This window comes from Manihot esculenta, chromosome 5 (genome assembly GCF_001659605.2).
Source record: "Manihot esculenta cultivar AM560-2 chromosome 5, M.esculenta_v8, whole genome shotgun sequence".
NCBI classification, from domain to species: Eukaryota; Viridiplantae; Streptophyta; class Magnoliopsida; order Malpighiales; family Euphorbiaceae; genus Manihot; species Manihot esculenta.
The window spans coordinates 32,272,100-32,294,526 of NC_035165.2; the positions used below are offsets into that span (position 1 = coordinate 32,272,100).

The 22,427-nt window shown below is 31.8% G+C and overlaps 2 protein-coding genes across 2 annotated transcripts; both read left to right on the forward strand.

Annotated features, from left to right (window-relative positions):
• The first annotated feature begins 1,446 nt into the window (after nucleotides 1-1,446).
• Nucleotides 1,447-2,202, forward strand: LOC110616366 (cysteine proteinase inhibitor B). The gene has a single exon (XM_021758770.2). It carries the CDS (start codon nucleotides 1,663-1,665, stop codon nucleotides 2,065-2,067), a length of 405 nt encoding a protein of 134 aa, XP_021614462.1. The 5' UTR covers nucleotides 1,447-1,662; the 3' UTR covers nucleotides 2,068-2,202.
• Nucleotides 2,203-10,669: 8,467 nt separating this feature from the next.
• LOC110615456 (cysteine proteinase inhibitor B) lies at nucleotides 10,670-12,652 on the forward strand. The gene is made up of 2 exons (XM_021757296.1): nucleotides 10,670-10,975; nucleotides 12,506-12,652. Exons 1-2 carry the CDS (start codon nucleotides 10,670-10,672, stop codon nucleotides 12,650-12,652), a joined length of 453 nt encoding a protein of 150 aa, XP_021612988.1.
• The last annotated feature ends 9,775 nt before the right edge of the window (nucleotides 12,653-22,427 follow it).

Below are 22,427 nucleotides of genomic sequence, written 5' to 3' on the forward strand. Positions count from 1 at the left end.
TAATTCTTGATTGACAAAAATTACATTAGAAAACTCATAATTTCTAACTAAGTTAAATTATCTCGACCAAACATTGATAAAAGTAAAATTTTATGTGTTCTTTGTCTAAATGCCACTTATTCAATTTACTCATCATTATGAGACTTACTAATCTACTATTATTGATATCTAAACTAATCAGTAAATGTAGACATAAGAATAATTTCTGATGAAATATTTTACGACTATGAATGTTTTTATTGCATTTTCTATAAGTATATTCCGTTATCATATTCTCAACTCATTAATAATGGAATAATTATAAAAAAATTAATATTTAATTTTATCTATCAATTATTCGATTGATTTTAATAAAAAAAAATGTTTTAAATACTTCAAAAATACTCTCATGATGTGTCTTTTCTCTCTAATCAGAACAACTAAGGCCAATTCCTCTCATTTAACTAAAAACGGTTTGTGGGTGAAGCAGGAGGTGTGAGAAGAGAGGATTTGTAGTTGAAACATTTCATTGTCACCTTCTTCTTAATGGGTTTGCTCTCGATTTCCATTGAGTTTGTTTTTTATTGAAAGTTATTTTTTGCTGTTTTTTTTTATTTTTATTTAGAACTGTAATGTTGAGATTTGAGAATGAAAATTTTGAGATGTTGAATCATCTTTGTTCTAGGCATATGTTCTTTATTATTTGATTTGGCCATTGGTTGCAACATCTGTGATGTCTTTCTAAGATTAGTTTTTATGAAGCTATTTTCTCTTCTTTTCGCTTTTCCTGCAATGAAGAGTAGGGGTTTGGTGAAGCTAATTTGCATATATTAGGGACATGAGAAGCAAAGGTTTTCTTTACTGTGCGTGTAAATCATTTCAATTGATGGGCTTATTAATTTACATTTTTAATTATTATTACTATTTTATAGATTTTGTATCAACCAAATTAATTATTTAATTTAAAGTTAACTTATTTATTTATCCTCTATAATTTTAATAAATTCTTAAAACATAATTTATATTAAATACTTAAATTTTATTATTAGATAATTAATTAAATTAAATAATATTAAAATTTAAAAATTAAAATGTAAATCTATCGACTAAAAACATATAATTTACTAAAAATTTTAATTATAATTATTTATAGTTGTCTATGATATTATTATTTATTACAAAATAATGTAATTTAATAAGCGTAACTAATCTCCCCTAAATTTTTCCCATTAAAATAGCATTTGAGATTCACAAATTCTCACGTGTGAACTAAAAGAAACAGAGTTACCATGTGATGCGCCATAAGTCATAAAACCGTAATAATCGCATCCCATTTGATGCGCAAAACAAATTGCAGCAAAACTCGACAGCAAAGCTAAAAAACAGTGCCACTACGCATACCTCTTCTTCTGGCATTTGTCCTTCTGCATGCATCAACAACCGAGAAGATAAGAATCCCTTTGTATCCCATACTCTGCTCTCTGTCGTTTTCGTTCCTGTTTAAACTACGCGGCACGCCGTTGGCGTTAGACCACCCCACCACCTTTAATTTGCGTGTATTTCTCATCATCACCTTCCCATCCTCAAAACTTCTGTCTCTATATATAAGCTAACTTTCTCATTGACATATTCACAAACACATAAAAAAAGTAAAAGAAATAAATATATACTAGTTGGATCATCATGGCGAAAGTTGAGCAGCTTCTTCTTCTTCTTCTTGTCCCCGTATTTCTTCTAGTGTCCGTGTCCGCCCGTGGAGGACTGCTTGGAGGTTTACAACCAGTGGAAGACGTGAAGAGCAATCAGCAGGTGCAGGAGCTAGGGAGGTTCTCCATCACAGAGTTCAACAAGCAACTCCTCAACCAGGCGAACGGCGGAGAAGAATTGATATTCTCGGAGGTGGTGGAGGCCAAGGTGCAGGTGGTACGGGGGATCATGTATTATCTGAAAATTGAAGCCACCACGAAAGGGAGCCAGGAAACGGGAATATATGATTCGAAGGTTGCTACTCAGCCTTGGCTTCATCAGAGGAAGTTGATTAGATTTCAGCCTTCAATGGATTTAAGAATCAGGAAATCAGGAAAATAATATTAATGATAATCTGTCTTGAATTTTGGCGGTATTCATAGGTTTAACGTGAGGTTTATTCAATCTTTGATAAATTTTGGCAGAGCACTTGTAATCTTCTATCAAAATAAAGGAATCAAATTACCAAATGCAAGTTTGTTTCTTTTTTGGATAATTTTTTTATATATTTTTTTTTAAAGAAAAGGGTTAGGCTTTCTGAACAATAATAAAAATGTTGATGCTTCTCTAAGATTAGCTTGGGCATCGTTTGGCTGGGTAGGATGAGGTTCGGATGGTGGGTTTGTAGAAGTTGGTTCGGGTTTATTGGCATGTTGTAGTTTAGAGGTTGCCGAAGAGCAGCCATGTGTGGTGTGGAGACTTTAAAAAAGTGTCGATGTATTGAAGATTGCAAGGTATTACTTTTACAAATAGCAGAGGTTATTTTGTTCTGAATGAGAAAGCATGCTAATGAAACAGCTCATGCTTTAGCTATGTTTCAGTTACAATTAGCTCTTGTCATTGTCATTGGAATTCAATTTCATTTGTATTGCTCATTTGTTTAATTCTTAACTAATAAGATTCTCTTTTTTATGTTAAAATAAAAATTTTTTTGTAGGTTGATAAACACGTATTTATATAATACTAATTTAAACATTTTTTATAAAGTATGAAAGAGATTTGAAATTGAATAAAATTAGTTTTTTTTCTTAATTTTTTAAATTTATATATACAATTTTTAGTGATTTTAGGAGATGTGTGTAATTCAGGTGTCGATATTTTAAATTTTAACAGAATATATATTGAAATTAAAATTTTCGAAACAAAAAAATTTTGAAATCAAAAATTTCAAAAAAAAAAATTTTATCCTTCAAAAAATTTAAGAAGGATAAAATGATTTTTTTATAAAAAGAATTTTAAGTATATTTTAAAATTCCATTTCAAAAAAAAGTATATTTTAAAATTTATTTTAAGTAATTTAAAAAATAAAAAAAATTAAAATTTTTTAGATTAATTGAAATTAGTTTTTAAATGCCAAGAACCGTAAATCTACTTATAAATCGTAAATAAGATTCGTAAATTTTTTTGAATTCTATATTTTTTTGAATGCTACTTATAAATAGAACGTAAACCTAAAATTGAAAGTCAATTCTCCTCATTTGGAGGTTAAAGATTTAGATGAAAATCAATTATTTTATAAAAGTTTATTATTAGATTGGAGTTTTAAGTTTCATTTGCAAGGTTGAAAGTTTTGAAGATTTTCTTCAATCTCTCTCCTTCTTCCTCTTTAATTTTCCTAGCTACTCTTTAAATTTTTTTATTAGGTGTAACCTTTTGAAAGGTAAGTTAAATGCTCTTACATCTTGATTCTTTTGATTTGTAAGTCTTCTATAGAGTAGTAGTTTTGAAAATTTTGAGAAAATAAAGTATTTTGCATGATAGCTTTGTAATCTAAAAGTCTTGAATGTTGATTTTAAGTTGGTAAATATAGTTGCTTGTTGAAGTTTAAGAGATGGTTGAGTTGTTTTAAGCCTTCAAAGATGATATTACATGTGTTTTTAGCTTTGCATGTGGCTTTGATGTGTTTTGGGAGGCTAGATTAAAGTGGCAGAATTAGGCTTTTCTGCAGGTTTAGCTGCCGAACTTAGCAGAGAGGCTACCAAACTATCTTTGAATATAGAATTTTTAGGCTTATACAGGAACTGTAGGCCGCCGAACCTGCGCCAAAAGTGCTATGTTCAGCCGTTTTCAACCAGGTTTCTATATGCTTTCTTATATGCTTTTTAGGTGTTTCTTGGGGTAGTTTTAAGAGTTGTAAAAGTTATATTTGGCATCTCATTTAAGTCCATCTGTGTAAGATCGGACTTGGGAGACCGTAGATGCTGATAGTAAAATAACTGCTTCAGAGTTACGCTTGTATCAGATAGAGGTGTGCAGAACTAAACTATACTATTATTTTAAAGGAAGTCAAATGTTTTAACCATACTCATGCATCATGAATGTCATGTGTATATCAATAGGTTGTTTTGCATTAGAATTCACAAATATGATACATTGCATAATGAATTGTTATTATGGATGGTTATTGGATGACCCACTAGTCCTCATACATGTTATGATATGTTATGACAAATACGAAAGTTCAGGTCGAGACCCGTTATACTCCTTTAGCACTTTGTAAGAGAAAGACTTCTATGCTCCTGCATTATGAATATTTTATGTTTAAAAGGAAGTTCTCAGGGGCACCTGTTGTGGGCTGGGCACTATTGGTATTATAAAGGGCTATTGGTGACAAGTCCATCTTGATGTAAATTATTTGTGTTATGATGTATTCATACGATCATATGTTTTATTAAACTGTTTTATGTTATGTTTATGCTCACTAGGCTCTAATTGCGTATCCCTTTTCCCTAACTCTAAATTTACATGACCAAAGCTAATAGTTTAGTGGTGGACATGTAATGTAATTTATTGTAGTTTAGAATTGTGCTTTTCCCGAGTTTTCTTTTATGATCCCCTTATTAATGATCTTATTATGTAAAAATTTTAAATTTAAGCTATGATTGAACCAAACTGGGGCATATAATGTTGATTACATTGAAGCATTTAATGAGGATTCCAGTATAGGTTTATGTTTTCAGTTATGTATATATGCACATGCTGAGTCTTGGTTCAAGTTATGAAAATATTTATATATGTTTTTAAGATCATATTTGAGATCATATCAGATATAACAGAATGTATTGTAGGCTTGCTACGGGCTGTAGTAACTTTAAGTTAATTTGAACCCTAGCACTGTTAGGGTCCATTTTCCAGGTCGTTAAAACCATGGTTCTAATCTCATCTTCTGGTACTCAAAGAAACAAAGGACAGTTGCCCATTCTAGTACTAACTCTGAATACAAAGCTCTTGCCACCGCTGCCTCCGAAGTTACCTGGCTCCAGTCACTTCTTCATGAATTGCAAATTCCTTCACATCTATGCCAATAATTTAGTGTGATAATGTCTCTGCCATGTATCTTGCGGCCAAGCCGGTGTTATACTCCGGGTCTAATCATCTCGAAATTGATTTCCATTTTGTTCGTGACTTAGTTCATAAAAAATGCCTACATATCTCCTATTTGCCTACTTTTGACTAGTTGGCAGATATTCTTACCAAGCCCTTAAGCAAAAAAAAAATATCTTCTTCTGTGGGACAAACTCATAATCGCTCCCACCATTCATTTGAGGGGGGCTATTAAGGAATCGTGTAGCTAGCCCTGTGCAATCGGTCGGTTCGGTTCCGAACCGAACCGAACCGATAAAACCGAAAACCGATTTGCTGAAATTTTAAAAACCAAAAAAACCGATTCTGGAGGTATAACCGAACCGAATCGAACCGATAAAAATCCATACCCAACCCAACCCAAGACTAAAAGTAAACCCAGTAAATCCATACCCAACCCAAGACAAACAAATTGAGGGGAAAAAAAGAGAGAAAACACAAGCATCTGACTCAGCCACAGTACAAAAAAGAGGTTGATGGTCAAGTACAAAAGAGAGAAAACACAAATTGCCAAAAGCGGTAGTACCTTTGCTCTCAAGAGATCAGTTCACGGTCGGCGGCGAAACTCACCAAATCGACGGGAAAGAGGTTGATGGTCGACGGTCGGCGGTCGGAGGTCGACGAGAAAAAGATTGATGATCGACGTGAAAGAGAAAGAGAGGCCAGGGGAAGGAATCGGGATTCAAGAGAGAGAATAGGGGTTCGGGGGGAATCGGGTTCGGGAGAGGAGATTGCAGAATGTGGAGAACGGGATGAACGAAGGGGTTCAGCGAAATCGATTGATGGGGTTGGGCTGCTGCCTGCTGGGTTGGGTTAACATGTTTAAACCGGTTTTTCGGTTTTTCGGTTTGATCGGTTATTTAACATGTTTAAACCGAACCGAACCGAAAATCGAATAATTTTAAATTTATAAACCGAACCAAACCGATCATACCGATTAACCGAACCGAAAAACCAAAATTAATCGGTTCGGTTCAGTTTTTCGGTTTAAACCGAAATCTGCACAGGCCTACGTGTAGCTTAATCCTACTCCAATAGAAGCATTCAATTCTTAGCCAAATCAAGTGAAGATATCCTTTCATTTTTAAAATTCTCAAATTTGTATATATATCTTAACTATACTCTTGGTTGTAGGCCTTCACCTCTATTTATTTTGTACTCATTTATTGTATTCAGTGTGCAAATACTAAACGTATTCTTTGAGTTCTTGTTACTCATACATTTTGCTCATAAGTTGCTTTTTACCCTCTTATGAACTAATCACCTAAGTCTTTTACCTCTCAATTATTCAATTTACGAGTGTTGCATTTCAGAATCAACACACGACACGAAACTATTAAAATCGTAGTAATAGAAATTAAACAACGATATCCTAAACAATAAAGAAATATAACAATAAAAATTAAAAGTAAATAATAAAATATTAGCACATGATGGTTATTAATATACTAAAGATACAATTTAATGAGTAATATACGATACCTATATTACTCTATGTGCATGAAATGTTAATAAATAAAACAAAATAAAGATAACAAAGATGAAAACAAAATGTGAATTTAAAAATATAAAAAATATTGCACCCCCTAATAGAAGCAAAATCTAAATCTAAAATAACACTCAATGTATGAAAAGTCTAAACTAGTAAAAACCACTCAAAATCAATGAATTGGATGTGTAACAACTCAAACAACAATCTTCAACTAAAGTTTAAATCAAGCAGATTGCAAATTCTCACCTTCTCTAGCTTTTCAATTCAAACTCAAATTTTCAAGAAGCACTTTCCCTTTATTTTCATGAATTTTTTCAGTAATTCTCTCTTCTTTTTTTTTTTTATCTTATTCTAAACTTGCAATAATACGGAATTTAAAAAAGAAAATGGGGCAAACAAAATGCCAATAAAGCTACTGAAATAAGAAGACTGAATAACTTCAATGAAATGAATGCAACATTGAATTTAAATAAGATAACAATTCAAATAGATAAATTAGAATTTATCTACGACCCTCTTATACTAATTGATACAAAATTCTATATTAGTAATGAATCTAAAATCCTAATAAATAATAATATCAAGTTACACTTTTCAAGCGTTTTACTATATTCTTAAATAATAAATAAATAAGAATATAAATAATTAAATAAAAAAATAAAAATATAATTGCTATCAAATTATTAATTTTAATAAAATGTGAATTTCTGATACAATACAAAATTAAATAAAATTCTCATTCCATAACTAAATGGAATATCAATATAACCATTTAAATTTTAAAAATAATAACAAATTTAATAATCAATCAAATTTGATGCGAGTAAATTATTATCATAATTAAATAAAAATATTATAGAAAATTTCATCATTCTCCTTCAATATAATTAGATCACATCAATTTTAAGTTAATTTTAGTAAAATATATCTTATCTCAAGATTAATTTAATTATTAATTTTCTATTATTTACATTTATTTTTTAACATATATAATAATAATTTTATTTAATCTAAGTTCAATTAAATTAACATTGAATTAAATGAATCATTTAGATTTTGGTTATTGTTAAATTTGGAACACGTCTAATTCATTCCAAAAACTAATTTAAAGAGAAGAGTGTCTAAAACTCTTATAAGGGGTATATTATATTTTTCTCAAATCGATATAAGATTCAACACACTCTCTGACGTTTAAAAACTACATTAAGCTTGACATATTTACGGGAGATTTAATATTAGCGGAGGCTCTGATACCATATTAAATTTGAGTAAGACTTAACTCACTCGTTAAGCTAATATATCTATTTGAAATACGCATAATGTACCTTTATAAAGAGTTTGGATGATATTATTTTTTAAATTAATTTTTTAAAATGGATTAGATCTGATCCAAATTTAATATTTATATTATTATTAATCTCATTAATATTTTTTTGAATTAATTCTAATAACAGTTAATATTATAATAAGATAATAATTGTTTTTAAACAATAAAGTAGTAATTTTACATAAAGTAATTTTATGATGATGCATTATAGTCGGTCTATAAACCCATTTCTTATTGAGTTATTAAAGGCTTTTCTTTGTGGTCAGATGGAATACAAAGGATCCATTCTTGCTTAACTTCCTTAAATTTCTGAGTGTGAATTGTGAATAAACACTTTTAAGAAGTTTTAAATTTGAGATGGGTGCTTTTAAACTTTAATGGGCAGTGTTCAGCACAAATCTAAATTAATTGAATAAATAGATTCAGAAAGATCATTTAAGAAAATTTTCAAATGTATACGTCTCATTAATGTTATTAGTCAGGGAAATGTATTGATAAATTTTTAGATAAATCTAATTCTTATGATTAAGATATAAATAAATAAATTTTATTTTTTTTTAATTCGCTTATTTATATATATAGATGTCTTCAGGGGCGGAGGGAAGGTACGGCAAGGGGCACGTGCCGTACCGGCGACTAGAAAATGCTTTAGAGGAGATAAAAGTTCCACAGCGGCGCAGCCAGTGCCCTACCAAAGAGAAACTCCTAACTCCGCCACTGGATGTCTTAACTTATATTAGACAGATTCAGATAAATACCTTCCCATAAAATACAACTTTCCTTTGATTCTGGCAGCTTTTGCGCTATCTGATTAACTAAACGTATTAATCTGACACATCAATTGTATTTCTTAACACCAAACAATAAACCATTTTCTCCCGGCACTTGTCCATTTGCATGCATCAAAAATCCCAAGACGAAAACAATTCCTATGACAATAAAAATCCCACACTAAACAGTACCAATATTATAACATTAAAAATATTCAAGAAATTAAATATAATAAATTTATATTTTTTAATATAATATTAAATATATTTTAGAGAATAATTTATTTATTAATTATAAAAAAACTTAATAATTTATATATAATAAGAGTGAAGAATGTAATTAATATTAAATAATATAAAAATAAATATAATTACAACAAATTTTCTTTATTTAATATGATGGAAAATAATTATTGTAAATTTTATGATTGAATGGGACACGTGTACGGTATGAGGTAGTTTACGGGAGAGAATCTTAATTTAGGTCTAAGACTAGTCCCACATGAATCTTGTTAATAGTAGATGACATATTCTGGTGTATAATCGCATATATGATTTATGTTTGTATATAAGCTGGATTTAGAAATAAATAAATAGATAAATTAATAAAATATATTTTATTTATATTTAAAAAGCAGACAACATGTTTTTTCATTATTAATTTTTTATTTATTAATAACATAACTAAATATAGTTTATAATATATAATAAAATATATTACTATAATATATAATATAACAATTAAAATATTTTTATATTAATATTAAATATTAATATAATATATTTAATGTTATATTATAAAAATAAAAAATACTAAAAAAATTATTCAGATATTGTTTAATTCCTATATGACAATGTGTTAGGGTCCTAGAATCTCAGAGATCAAAACTGTAATTTTTCAACAGTAAAGTTTTGGGGAAATAATATTGGGATAAATTAGTATAAAATATTAATAAGCAAAGAGTCGTGTCAAATATCTGAAATTTTCTTTAGATTATTTATTTAAGGGGGTGTGTCATATGAGACATATTGATGTTTCCTCCTGCCACAAGTCAAGTTGTTTCTAAGGCTCTTTAGGAGAGAGTGACTAGTTGGCCACCAGCAGGGGTTGGGCCCAGTTGGCTACCGTAGGCTTACGGAGATCCTGAGTTGTGCCTTCACTCTTTGTAGACCGTCCCCCTGTCTACAAGGGAGGTGAGAATTATTGTAACGATGGTATTGATAATAATGTGTAATTACTATTTTGCCTTTGGAATAAAATAAATAGCATATTCATGAATTCTCATGTTCAGTTTTTATATCTTGTACATACTGTGAGGCTTTTAATTGTATGATGCCTGTTAGCTTTGTAGTTCGCTTATATAAGCTTGACTAATTAGGGTATTCATGTTCACAGGATAATTAGGTGATTCTTAAGGCTGATTTGATTTGAAAGTGTTCAAATCAAGTGCCGTACGGTTTCAGGCGATTGTTAAAATCTGAAACCATGACACAATAAATCAAAAATATTATTAGTAAAGGACTACGTTTTGTTATATAATAAAATTATATTTTATAGTATAATATTAAATATATTTTATTATATTTTATTATAATTTAATAAAAATTATTAATTTATTATGTATTATAATAAAATATATTTTATTATATTTATTATAAAATATATTATTATAATATATTTTAATTTATTTTTTAAAATTTTAAAAAACTTAATATATATATATATATATATATATATAAAGCCTGCAGTCAGGTGGCAAACTCTTTTTTTTTAATTAAAAAAAAAAAAGGAAAAGACGTCTGTATGACAGGCGCTATGTATGAGGTACTTGACAAATAATTTCAGATGAATTGCATGCATCTCCTCATCACCACGTTCTCCTATATCCAAAACATCTGAGGCCTCTCTCTATATATATGACCTTTCTCATTGACATATTTACAAACACATATAAGGAAATAATAATACAAACACATACCACTCAATTCACCATGGCCAAAGTTATGCTTCCTGTTCTTCTTCTTCTCTCCGCATTTCTTCTAGTGTCCACAATACCTGGGGGTATAAGTCCAGTGCAAGATGTGAAGAACAATAAGGAGGTGCAGGATCTTGGAAGGTTCTGTGTGGAGGAGTTCAATAGGCAACTCCTGCAGCACAGCAACGGCGGGGGAGAAAGATTGGTATTCTCGGAGGTAGTGGATGCATTGGAGCAGGTGGTTGCGGGAGTGAAGTATTATCTGAAAATTGCCGCGTGGTCAATGGAGAATCGGGAAATGGCCATTTATGATGCACAGGTGGTAAGTGCGCCTTGGAAGTATGAAACGGGCTTGCTGCTTTCCTTTCAGCCTTCTGTTGCATGATTCTGTAGCAAAGTATGTTCGGACTCGGACATAGTAATATATCGTTCTCTTATTCATATGATCAATGATAAGAACTAGTATGTTTTTATAGTATTTGTAATTGCAATGTTCTTATTTCTTTATATTATTTACATTAATAAAAAAATTAATGTAAAATAATTTATTTAAAATTTATAAGATAAATTTTAAATTTAAATAATAATTTTAATTGATTAAACTAATTTTATTTTATTTAAATTATTAAATATTTATTCAGTTGAATTTTTTTTAAAATGGAGATAAGAAGAGTAGAATATGAGATCTCCCAAATTTACTCAGATGCATTTACCATCGGACTGTTAGTGCCAAATTTTATATGGTCTAAATTTTAAAAGAAAATTATTTTAATTGGTTGAAATTAATTTTATTTTATTTAAATTATTAAGCATTTTTTAGTTGAAACCCATTAAGAGAATTAATTGCAACATGATTAAAGTTTTGTTTAGGAAAATAATTACGGTTAAGGATTTTTTTTTGAAATTAATAAATTTATATTATATTTAATAAACAATCTATAAATGTGTGAAGGGGAGGGTAAGGCTAAATTTATTTAAATATTTATTTTATTGATGAAATTATTTTAATTTATTGATAAATTTAAAATAATATTTAAAAAAAATTATTTTAATTTTAAAAATTATCATGATTTTAATATTATCTAAATACTTAAAAAATTAAACAAAATATCTGAAATCATATTACTTAAATATTTTTATTGATTAGATTAATTTAATAGATAATTTTAGATAAAATTCTATAAGGATTAGAATTAATAAATAATAATAATTTTATTAGATTGATAATTTAAAATTTTTCAAAAAAATTCAAACTAATTTAATTTAAATTTTATTAATTAAATTAACCGTAGAGTTTATATAAATGTCAAATTCTTATTTTTTTTTACTTAAATTCTTATAATTATTTTTATTATAATTCATTTATATATATAATCTATAATTCTATAATATATATATAAAGGAGTGGAAAATACTCTATATTTATTTAAATATTTGTATAATTTCATTAATGAAATTATTTTAATATTATTAATGAGTTTAAAATAATATCTAAAATAAATTATTTTAATTTTAAAATTATCCTAATTTTAAATATTATAGTATTATGCCTTATAGTTTTATTAATAAGGTTGTTTTCAATTCTATGTAGATGAGATTTAATGAAAAATTCAAACTAATTTAGTATAAATTTTATTAATTAAATTAATTATAAAATTTACATAATTAAACCATCCTCTCATCCATACTAGGAAGTGGACAAGACACAGCTACTATTAGTAGCTGAGACAAAACTAGCTGAGACAGAATTTAACTGCTTATATAATGAGCAGATGATGCAGTACATCAAAAAACTGTAGGCAACACTCGAGAAATATAAGACTCGGGAGGAAGTCTCTTTTATGGCCCCCAGAATGAGAGAAGAAACCTCCTTGAGACACCAAAAACTCTTAAAGAAGTGTTGCACACACAATCTAATGAGAATGCCAAGATTGAGAATGGAGAATCGTCGGATGAAGTTTCAAAGGATGTTGACTGGAAGTTAATACGTGCTGTTTAAAGGTATCAAAAGGATTAGGAAGAGGATTATGGTTTGGATAATACCTCACCCTTGTCAAAAGAAATTTTGACCAAAACCTTCTCCATGAAGTTTAAACTTTCCAATTTGGAAAAGTATGATGGGACTAACACTCATAAATTTTTCTGTTGGTTATCGCCTCGTGGCATAGGCAAAAATGTCTTAATTTTATTAATTGGGGCTAACACCCAGACATTTGTCTAGTGGTTATCCACCTCGTGGCTTTTGTCTATAAGAATTTACCTTAGTCATTGACTCATGCTGTTTTGAGGAAGCCAAAAGTCAGCGTAAGAGTGTTATAGAAACTCTACCAAAAGTCTCAAAAAAGCAACAATACCGATTGGAGAAGCCAGATTCTCACACAAAACTAGAACCAATAGACCTAGTGGAAGAAGTCCTCCTAGAAGTAGATAAAAATGTATGATTTGGGACTACATTAAATAGTACAATAAAAGATGAATTGGTTAAACTACTGAAATGTAGAATGACAACATTTTCATAGTATCCAGAAGATGTAACATGTGCAGACTAGACTTTAATCATTCATGAGCTGTCTGTAGATGATTCAATTAAACTGGTCCAACAAATGAACAGGAAGTTCACCCCAAAGAGACAACAGATAATTAATGAAGAAGTTAACAAACTCCTAAGTGCAAGTATTATAAAAGAGGACCAATACCCTATATAGCTCGCCAACTTGGCACTGGTTAAAAAGTCAAATGGAAAGTAAAGAATGTGTATAGATTTTACGGACCTAAATAAAGCATATCCAAAGAACCATTATCCACTTAGTAGATTCTACCTCGGGTCATGCGATAGTTTCTTTTCTTGATGCAATTTTAGGATATCACCAGATCCTTATGGATCTTGAAGATGTCAAGAAGACTGCCTTCATCACGGATAAAGGGGTCTTTTGCTATAAAGTAATGCCTTTTGAGTTAAATAATACAGAGGCAACTTATCAGAGGCTTGTGTCCGAGATTTTGCGAGATTTGGTTGGAACCACAGTTGAGGTATATATTGATGTCATGGTGGTAAGAAGTCAAACCTTAGAAGACCACCCAGGTGACATTCAACAAGTATTCAATGTGCTGGATAAGGCATGTATGAAACTCAATCCTAAAGAATGTATTTTTGGGGTAAAAACTGGTAAATTCTTGGAATATATAGTCTCTGAAAAAGGCATAGAGGCTAACCCTCAAAAAATCAAAGCAATACAAGACATGGAGGTACTTAAGTGCATTAATGATATTCAAAAATTAAATGGGCAGGTGACATCCCTAGGGTGGTTCATATCATGCCTTGCCAAGAGGTGTCTCTCATTCTTTAAAGCATCAAAAGGAAAAAGTAAATTTATATGGGGGGAAGAGTGTGTTGAGGCGTTTTAAAATTTGAAATCTTTCTTGTTATCACCTCCTTTGCTAAGCTTACCTATTGAAGGCAAGGTTTTGGTTTTATACTTATTTGTAATGTAGGAAACAATAAGCTCAATACTTCAATGAGAAGACAAGAGAGAGCAAAGTCCAGTCTATTATACTAGCCAAGTCCTAAAAGGGCAGAGTTGAACTACCCCCTTTAGAGAAGCTGGCTTTCGCAATCATGATGTCGATAATCAAACTGTGACCTTATTTTAAGTCTCACACTATCCAGATAAGGATAAATTTCCCTCTTTGAAAGGTGCTCCATAGGTTGAAACTCTCAAGGCAACTGTCCATTTGAGTTTTCATGTTATCAGATTTTGACATTAGGTGCGTTCTGAGAAGTGCAATGAGGGCCCATGTGCTAATCGATTTTGTAGCAGAGATGACTTCACCGCTTGAAGTTTTCGAACCCATAGTAGATGAATAGCAATTGTGGGCAGATGGAGTTTGAGGAGCCAGAGGTTCTGGGATCGGAGTACTTTTGCAAAATTATATGGAAATTAAATTATGGTACGCAATAAAGCTTGCATCTAACACCAAAAACAATATAGCCAAGTATGAGGCGGTGATCATAGCACATAGAATCATCAAAGAAATAGGTATATACAAATCAATTATTTATAATGAATCACAATTAGTGTAAATCAGTGCCAAGGACAATTCAAGATTTGAGACCCGAGTCTCATTAAATATGAGAAAAAAGTCCAAGCTCTAATGACAGAAATCAAGAATAGGCAGGGAGATTATGAGCTCCGCCAAGTGGCCAGGGGAGAAAATGAAGAAGCTGAGTCTCTGGCAAAGATGGCAGTGGCAGGAGAGTAACATTTGACCCAACTTGTGTCATTTGAAGTATTGTACACCCCAACGACTGAAGAAGAAGAGGCCCTGCCAATTGAGGTAGCAGATACATGGATGACTTCACTATATAGATTCTTGACAGAGAAAAAGTTACCAGCAGATGACTTAGCAGCCAAAAAAGTAATACGAAAATCTTGTAGATATGCACTAATAAATGGTTGGTTGTATAGGAGATCCTCAACCCAACCATGGCTACGGTGTATATCAAAAAAGGATGGTTCGGAAAGCCTTCAAACAAGGATATTACTGGCCTACAATTGTACACGATTCCAAGGAGCTTTTCTAGAAGTGTCGAAGATGCCAAGCCATACAAGTATCCCTCAGACTCCAGGAGAAATGCAAGCAACAATTGGCAGCCTTTGGCCTTCTTCCAGTAAGGGTTAGACATCCTTGGCCCATTCCCAAAAGCAATAGAGTCAAGGAAATATGTGATTGTGGTAGTGGATCACTTTAGCAAGTGGTTCGAGACAGAGGCAGTTCAATCCATTACAACCCATCAAGCTGTTTCCTTTGTTGGCAAGAGTATTTTCACTCGATTTGGTATTTCTAAAATAATTATCACTAATAGTGACACACAACTCGTAAGTTCTAGGTTTAAAGAAGTTTGCAAAATGTGACATTGACTTATGGTTCAGATCAGTATACCATCCATGGATCAATGGCATGACCGAGGTTACAAACAGAATAATCCTCCATGGATTAAAGAAAAGGCTTGATAAAGCCAAAGGTAGCTGGCCTGAGGAATTATTCATATTCTTTGGGCATACAGAACAATTCCAAGAGTAGTAACAGGGAAAACTCTATTATTACTGGTGTATAGGGCCGAAGCAGTAATTTCCGTGGAGATCCAGATAAGCAGTTTCAGGACCTAATATCCTGAGTCATCAAGGGACCTTGAAGAGATGCGGTTCAACCTCGACCAGGCCAAATATATGAGGGAACAAGCATCAGTCAAAATGGTTGTTTACAGGAACAAGATGTCTCAGATGTTTAATTCACGGGTTAAACCCCGAGTCTTTAATGTAAGAGACCTAGTCTTTAGGCGGTCTGTTATAATAGGTTGCAATCCGAGTTTGGTAATTTGAAAGGCAACTGGAAAGGACCATTTAGAATCTTAAAGATTATTCATCCCAGTGCTTATAAGTTAGCCAAATTAGATACTCTTGTCATCCCCCATTCTTGGAATATTTGTAATCTATAAAAATTTTAGCAACAAATTAACGAGGCTTTTTTTTTTATATATTGTGTTCCATTCAGTTATATGGAACGATGAGTTGCCAAAACAACATGAGCCGATGATTAAGGGAGATTCTTGTAGATAAAAGCCACGAGGCAGGTAACCATTAGGCAAATTTTCAAGTGTTAATCTGAATTAATAAAATTAAAGCATTTTTGCCAAAGCCACAAGGTGAGTAGAGGTGAGCATTTGGTCAATTCAGTTCAAAATCAAAAATCGAAATTTTAGTATTTGTAAAAACCGAACCGAATTGATTTTGGACAGAAATTAAATCAAATCAATCTGATTCAGTTCGATTCGATTCAATTTAATCAGTTGGACTTTTTAATATACTTTTTATTTTTTATACCTTATTTTTAATATTCTAAAATTTAATTGATATATTTCAATCTTAATTATAATCTAATCTCTCTATATTATCAAAAATAATATACTATTATTACTAATCGATTTGATTCGATTGTTTTCATTTTTTCTGACTAAAATTAAACCGAACTAAAATAACCGAAATTTTTAAAATTAAAAATCAAATTGAACTGAAATAAATAAAAAATCGAATCAAATTTCTAAATTAATTTAATTGAATCGATTAAAAATAAATAACCTCCAGAAAAATGTCCGGATATTAGTCTAGACTAATAAAATTAAGGTATTTTTACCTAAGTCACGGCAGATAACTGTCAGCCTAATATACGAATGTTAGTTTTAATTAATAAAATAAAATTATTTTTACGTATGTTTCATCCTTTTTAAATATAATGTAAAATTATATCATAAAAATAATTCAATGTTTATATTTTTATTATAAAGATCATAGTATATATTTTATAATTTAATTTTTATATGTAAGACATTAAAATTATAATATTATAGTATTAAATATGAAAATTTAAATAAATAATTAACTCAAATAATTTTGAATTTATTATTTTTATATATATAAACTAATTTATAATAATGAATTTAATAAAATATAAATCAAAATAGAGAAAAATATTTCAAATATAATATAAAATTATATTATAAAAAATACTTGAATATTTATGTTTTTATTATAAAAATCATAACATATATTTTATAATTTAATTCTATAATAAAATATTAAAAGTAGAATATTATAATGTTATATATAAAAAATTTAATTATATAATTAACTCAATCAACCTCTAATTTATTACTTATACATATATAAGTCAATTTATAACAATGAAAATTATAAAAATATAAATCAGAATAGAAAAAAAATATTCATAGCTCCACTTCAATACTTAAAAAAGAATAATCAATAAAAATATAATATTACAATTATTATATGAGATATATATAGAAGGAAATACTTTACTCAAACTTGTGTGGCAATATATAATTATTTTCTTTTTTTAAAATATTTTTAAAGGTGAGAATTATTTTTCTGAATTTATTCTTTCCGAGAGTGTTATAATATGCTTATTCTGAATAACTTATATTTTTTAGTGAAAAATTTTACATTTTTTAAATTAAAATAATTTCATTTTTATAATATTGTAAACTCATCAATAAAATTAAAACTACTTCATCAATAAATATATAAAAATATTTAAATCACTTAATGTAAGCTATGTGTTAGCATTCGAAAATAAGATTACGTGACAAGTGTTTGATCAAAGGATATTCGATTCCAAAAAAAAAAAAAAGACTCAGATACTTTAAATTTCAGCAAGACTCGCCCCTTAATTACGGGACAAGATTTTAGAGGAAATTACCGTTAGAGAGCGCAATCTAGTAGATCTTTATTACATTTATAATCACAATATTCTCTATCAATTAGCCGGTATCAATCGGATTTTTAAAAATTGTGATAATTAACTCCATTTTCTTACAATATAAAAGTTAATAATAGCAAAAATTAAAATATACATTCTTACACAATTACTCTTAAATTCTAAACAATTCCTTACATTCACCATTTTTTTTCATTTTACTGACTTAAGCGTTGGAGTGGCTGTCATAGGTGCCAACCATCTTACGTTATCTTTCTTACAGGGTGACCAATTATGATAAAATTTTGTTTCAGCCATATCATTTGGTTCTATGGCCGGAAAATCCATTGAATTATATTTATTTGAATTAAAACTGGTCTCTTATTCTCTTTTTCTTAAAAAGAAATAATTATTTTCTTTCTTTCTTGAAATGGCTGACAATTCACAATCTGTTGCTAAGGTTGCTACCAATGAGAACACTATAATTTCTTCCGCTCCTGACGGTGGACAAAACACGTTCTCTATGATTAATGAAGCAGATATCAACAATCTGAATAATGAGTAAATGTTCCAATACATTAAAAGGCTGCAAGCCACTCTCGAGCAATATAAGGCTAGAGAGGAAGCCTCATTTATGGCTCCTAGAACAAGGGAGGACGCTTCCATTGATATCCCAAGAATTTGGATAGAAGCGATCTAAGCGCGATCTAAAGGGAAGGCCAAACTGGAGGATGAAGAATCATCGAACGAGGCTCCAAAGAATGTTGACTGGAAGCTGGTTCGAGCTGTGTAAAAGTACTAGAAAGAGTAGGAGGAGGACTATGGCCTGAAAGATACCTCGCCCCTATCCGAAGAGATCTTAGCAAAAACTTTTCCAACCAAGTTCAAGCTGCCAAACTTGGACAAATATGATGGAAAAGCAGATCCCAGAAGTCACTTGGCGATCTTTAAAACAACCATGTAGCTTCAAGATGTCAACGACTTTGAGTTTCAAGATGCTAACAGCTTCGAGTTTCAAGATGTTAACGACTTCGAGTTGTACCGAATATTTTTGTCAATACTCACAAGTTTGACTCAGAAATAGTACTAATATCTGAGCCTAAGTTTAATTCAAAACTTTATATAATTTGCTACATTATTTAAATCCAAGTTTATTACTTTTATACTTCCTAAAAAACTCTCCTCTGACTTGCGAAAGACCCTCTAAGGAGAGAGCTAGTCTTTAAGAAGTTTTATCTCACAGTTTGATACAAAAGCAATATAGGTAGAGGAATTAAATCATGAGATAACATGTGAAGTATTGAAGAAAGATACACGCAACATCAAGTTCATGGATTCTCTAATCAAGAACCCAACAGCAAATGCACAGAGCCCATAAGTACATTACGCTAGATGATGAAGTTCAAGCATTGAGAGAGGATAAAAGGACGAGTCAAAAGCAAAACCAAAATTTAGAGAGGCGAGGATATGAAGGAGACCATAGAAGTTACCCAGTCTTTCGAAGAAGGGATGACCAAATTAAGTATAAGAATTATATTTTATTGAATGACTCACGAACACGTATTCTAATGTGGATCAGAAAAAATGACAAGGAGATCAGGTGACCTTTCAAACTCAATTCTGAGAGAGCCAAAAGGCGAGACAAGACCAAGTACTGTCACTTTTACAAAGACCACGAACATACAATGGAGGAGTGCTGGCAACTGAAAGAAGAGATCGAGAGGTTAATAAGAGAATGCACACTTTGAAAGTTCGCCAGAAAGAGTAAGGAAGAGAGGATACCTGAACCTGAGGCAACAACTCATGAAACCACCCCTAATAATGAATCTTTAGGAGTTATTCATGTTGAATGGTCTCGAAGGTTATTCATCCAGGGTTTTATAAGCTGGCTAAATTAGATGGCCAAGTCATTCTCCACTCCTGAAATATTTGTAATCTGAGAAAATTTTTTTAATAACAGTTAACGATATATTCATGTGTTGTGTTACTCAGTGACAAGGAATGAAGGGTTGCCTTCTTTAAAAAGGTTAAAAAGCATTCAAGGCCATAAGGCGGATTCCGCCAGGCCATAATCTGGGTGTTAGTCTCACTAAACAATTCATTTTATGAAAAGGCCACAATACAGATTTCGCTAGGCTATAATCCAGGTGTTAACCCCACTAAACAAGGTATTTTATGCCAAGGCCATAAGGCCAATATCCACCAGGCCATATGACTAAGTGTTGGTTCCGCTAAACAAGACATTTTATGCCAAGGCCACAAAGTGGATTCTGTCAGACCATAATCCGGGTGTTAGTCCTACTAAATAAGGTATTTTATGCCAAGGCCATAAGATGGGTATCCACCAGGCCATAATCCGGGTGTTAGTCTGCATTCTATACTAAGGCCATGAGATGGGATCCGCCAGGCCATAATCCGGGTGTTTGTCCTACTAAATAAGGCATTATATGCCAAGGCCACAAGGAGGATTCCGCCAGGCCATAATCCGGTTGTTAGTCCCACTAAACAAGACATTTTATCTCAAGGCCACAAGATGGGTATCTGCTAGGCTATAATCCGGGTGTTAGTCCTGCTAAACAAGGCATTTAATGCCAAGACCACAAGGCAGGTTCCGCCAAGCCATAATCCGGGTGTTAGTCCCGCTAAACAAGGCATTCTATGACAAGGCCACAAGGTAGATTCTGCCAGGCTATAATCCGAGTGTTAATCCTGCTAAACAAGGCATTCTATGCCAAGGCCATAAGGTAGATTCCACTAGGCCATAATCTGGATGTTAGTCCCACTAAACACTACATTTTATGCTAGGCTACAAGGCAGGTATCCACTAGGTCCACAAACTGGATATTAATCCCGCTATCCAAGGCATTTAATACTCAGGTCACAAGGCGAGTATTCGCCATGACCAGGTGTTAGTCCCACTTCATAGAAAAATTTAAAAGACATTTTATGCCAAGGCCATAAGCCAGGTATCCGCTAGGCTACCTGACCGGGTATTAGTTCCACTTCATAAAAAGTTTAAAAGACATTTATGCCAAGGCCACAAGACGGATATCCGTCAGGCCACCTGATCGGGTGTTATTCTCACTTTACAAAAAGTTTAAAAGTCATTTCATGCTAAGTCCATAAGGCGAGTATCCACCAGGCTACAAGACTGGGTGTTAGTCTCACTTCAGAAAAAGTTTTTGAGACATTTTATGTCCAAACAAAGCGATCGGGTGTTAGCCTCATTTCGCAAAAAAGTCTCGAAGCCATTTTATGCCTAGACCACAAGGTGAGCATCTGTCAGGCCACGTGACCGAGTAATAGCGTCGTTTCACAAAAAAGTCTCTAAGGCATTTAATGTCTAGGCCACAAAGCGAGCATATACCAGGTCATAGGACTAGGTGTAAGCCTCGTTTCACAAAAAAGTTTCTAAGACAGTCATGCCTAGGCCACAAGGTGGGCATTCACCAGACCACACGACTAGGTGTTAGCCCCGCTTCGCAAAAAAGTCTCTAAGGCATTTGATGCCCAGATTACAAGGCGGGTATCTGTCAGGCCATATGACCAGGTTATTAATCCCATTAACTAAGGCGAATTTTTGTCAAAAAGCGCCACAAGACGGGCAACTGCTAGACGAATCGACAGGTAACCGCTAGACGAATCTTCGAGTGTTAGCACCAAAAGACTAAGGAAAATTTTTGCCGAAAAATGCCACAAGGCGAGTAATTGCCAGAAGAGTCTTCGGGTGTTAGTCCCGCTAACTAAAGCATATTTCTGCTGAAAAGCTCCACAATGTGGGTAACCGTCAGGTGAGTCTTCGGGTGTTAGTCGCAAAAGACTAAGATAAATTTCTGCCGAAAAGCGCCACAAAGCGGATAATCGTCAGGCAAGTCTTCGGGTGTTAATCCTGCTAATTAAATCAAATTCCTGTCGAAAAATGCCACCAGACAGATAACTGCTAGGCGAGTCTTCGGGTGCTAGTCTCGAAATATAAAGGCAAGTTTCTGCCGAAAAGTGCCACAAAGTGGGTAATTGCCAGGTAAGTTTTCAGGTGTTAGTCCCAAAAGATTAAGGTAAATTTCTATAGAAAAGTGCCACAAGGCGGATAATCATTAGGCAGGCAACTATTAGGCGAGTCTTCGAGTGTTAATTCCGCTAACCAAAGCAAATTTCTACCAAAAACACCACAAGGCGGGTATCCTCAAGCAAATCTTCGAGTGTTAGTTCCAAAAGATAAACATATTTTCTATCGAAAATCACCACAATACAGGTAACTGCTAGATGAGTCTTCATACGTTAGTCCCAAGGTAAGTATTAGAAATCCCATCGCATCAACGAATATCCAATCCTACCAAGGTAAAAGAAAGTCTAGATACTTCAGGTCTTAATAAAATTTGCTCTTTAACTATGAGGTGAGATTTCACAGAAGTTACTGTTAAAGACCACAGTCCAGTAAATCTCCATTTAATCTATACTCATGGGATCCTCTATCAATTAACCGATACCAATCAAATTTTTAA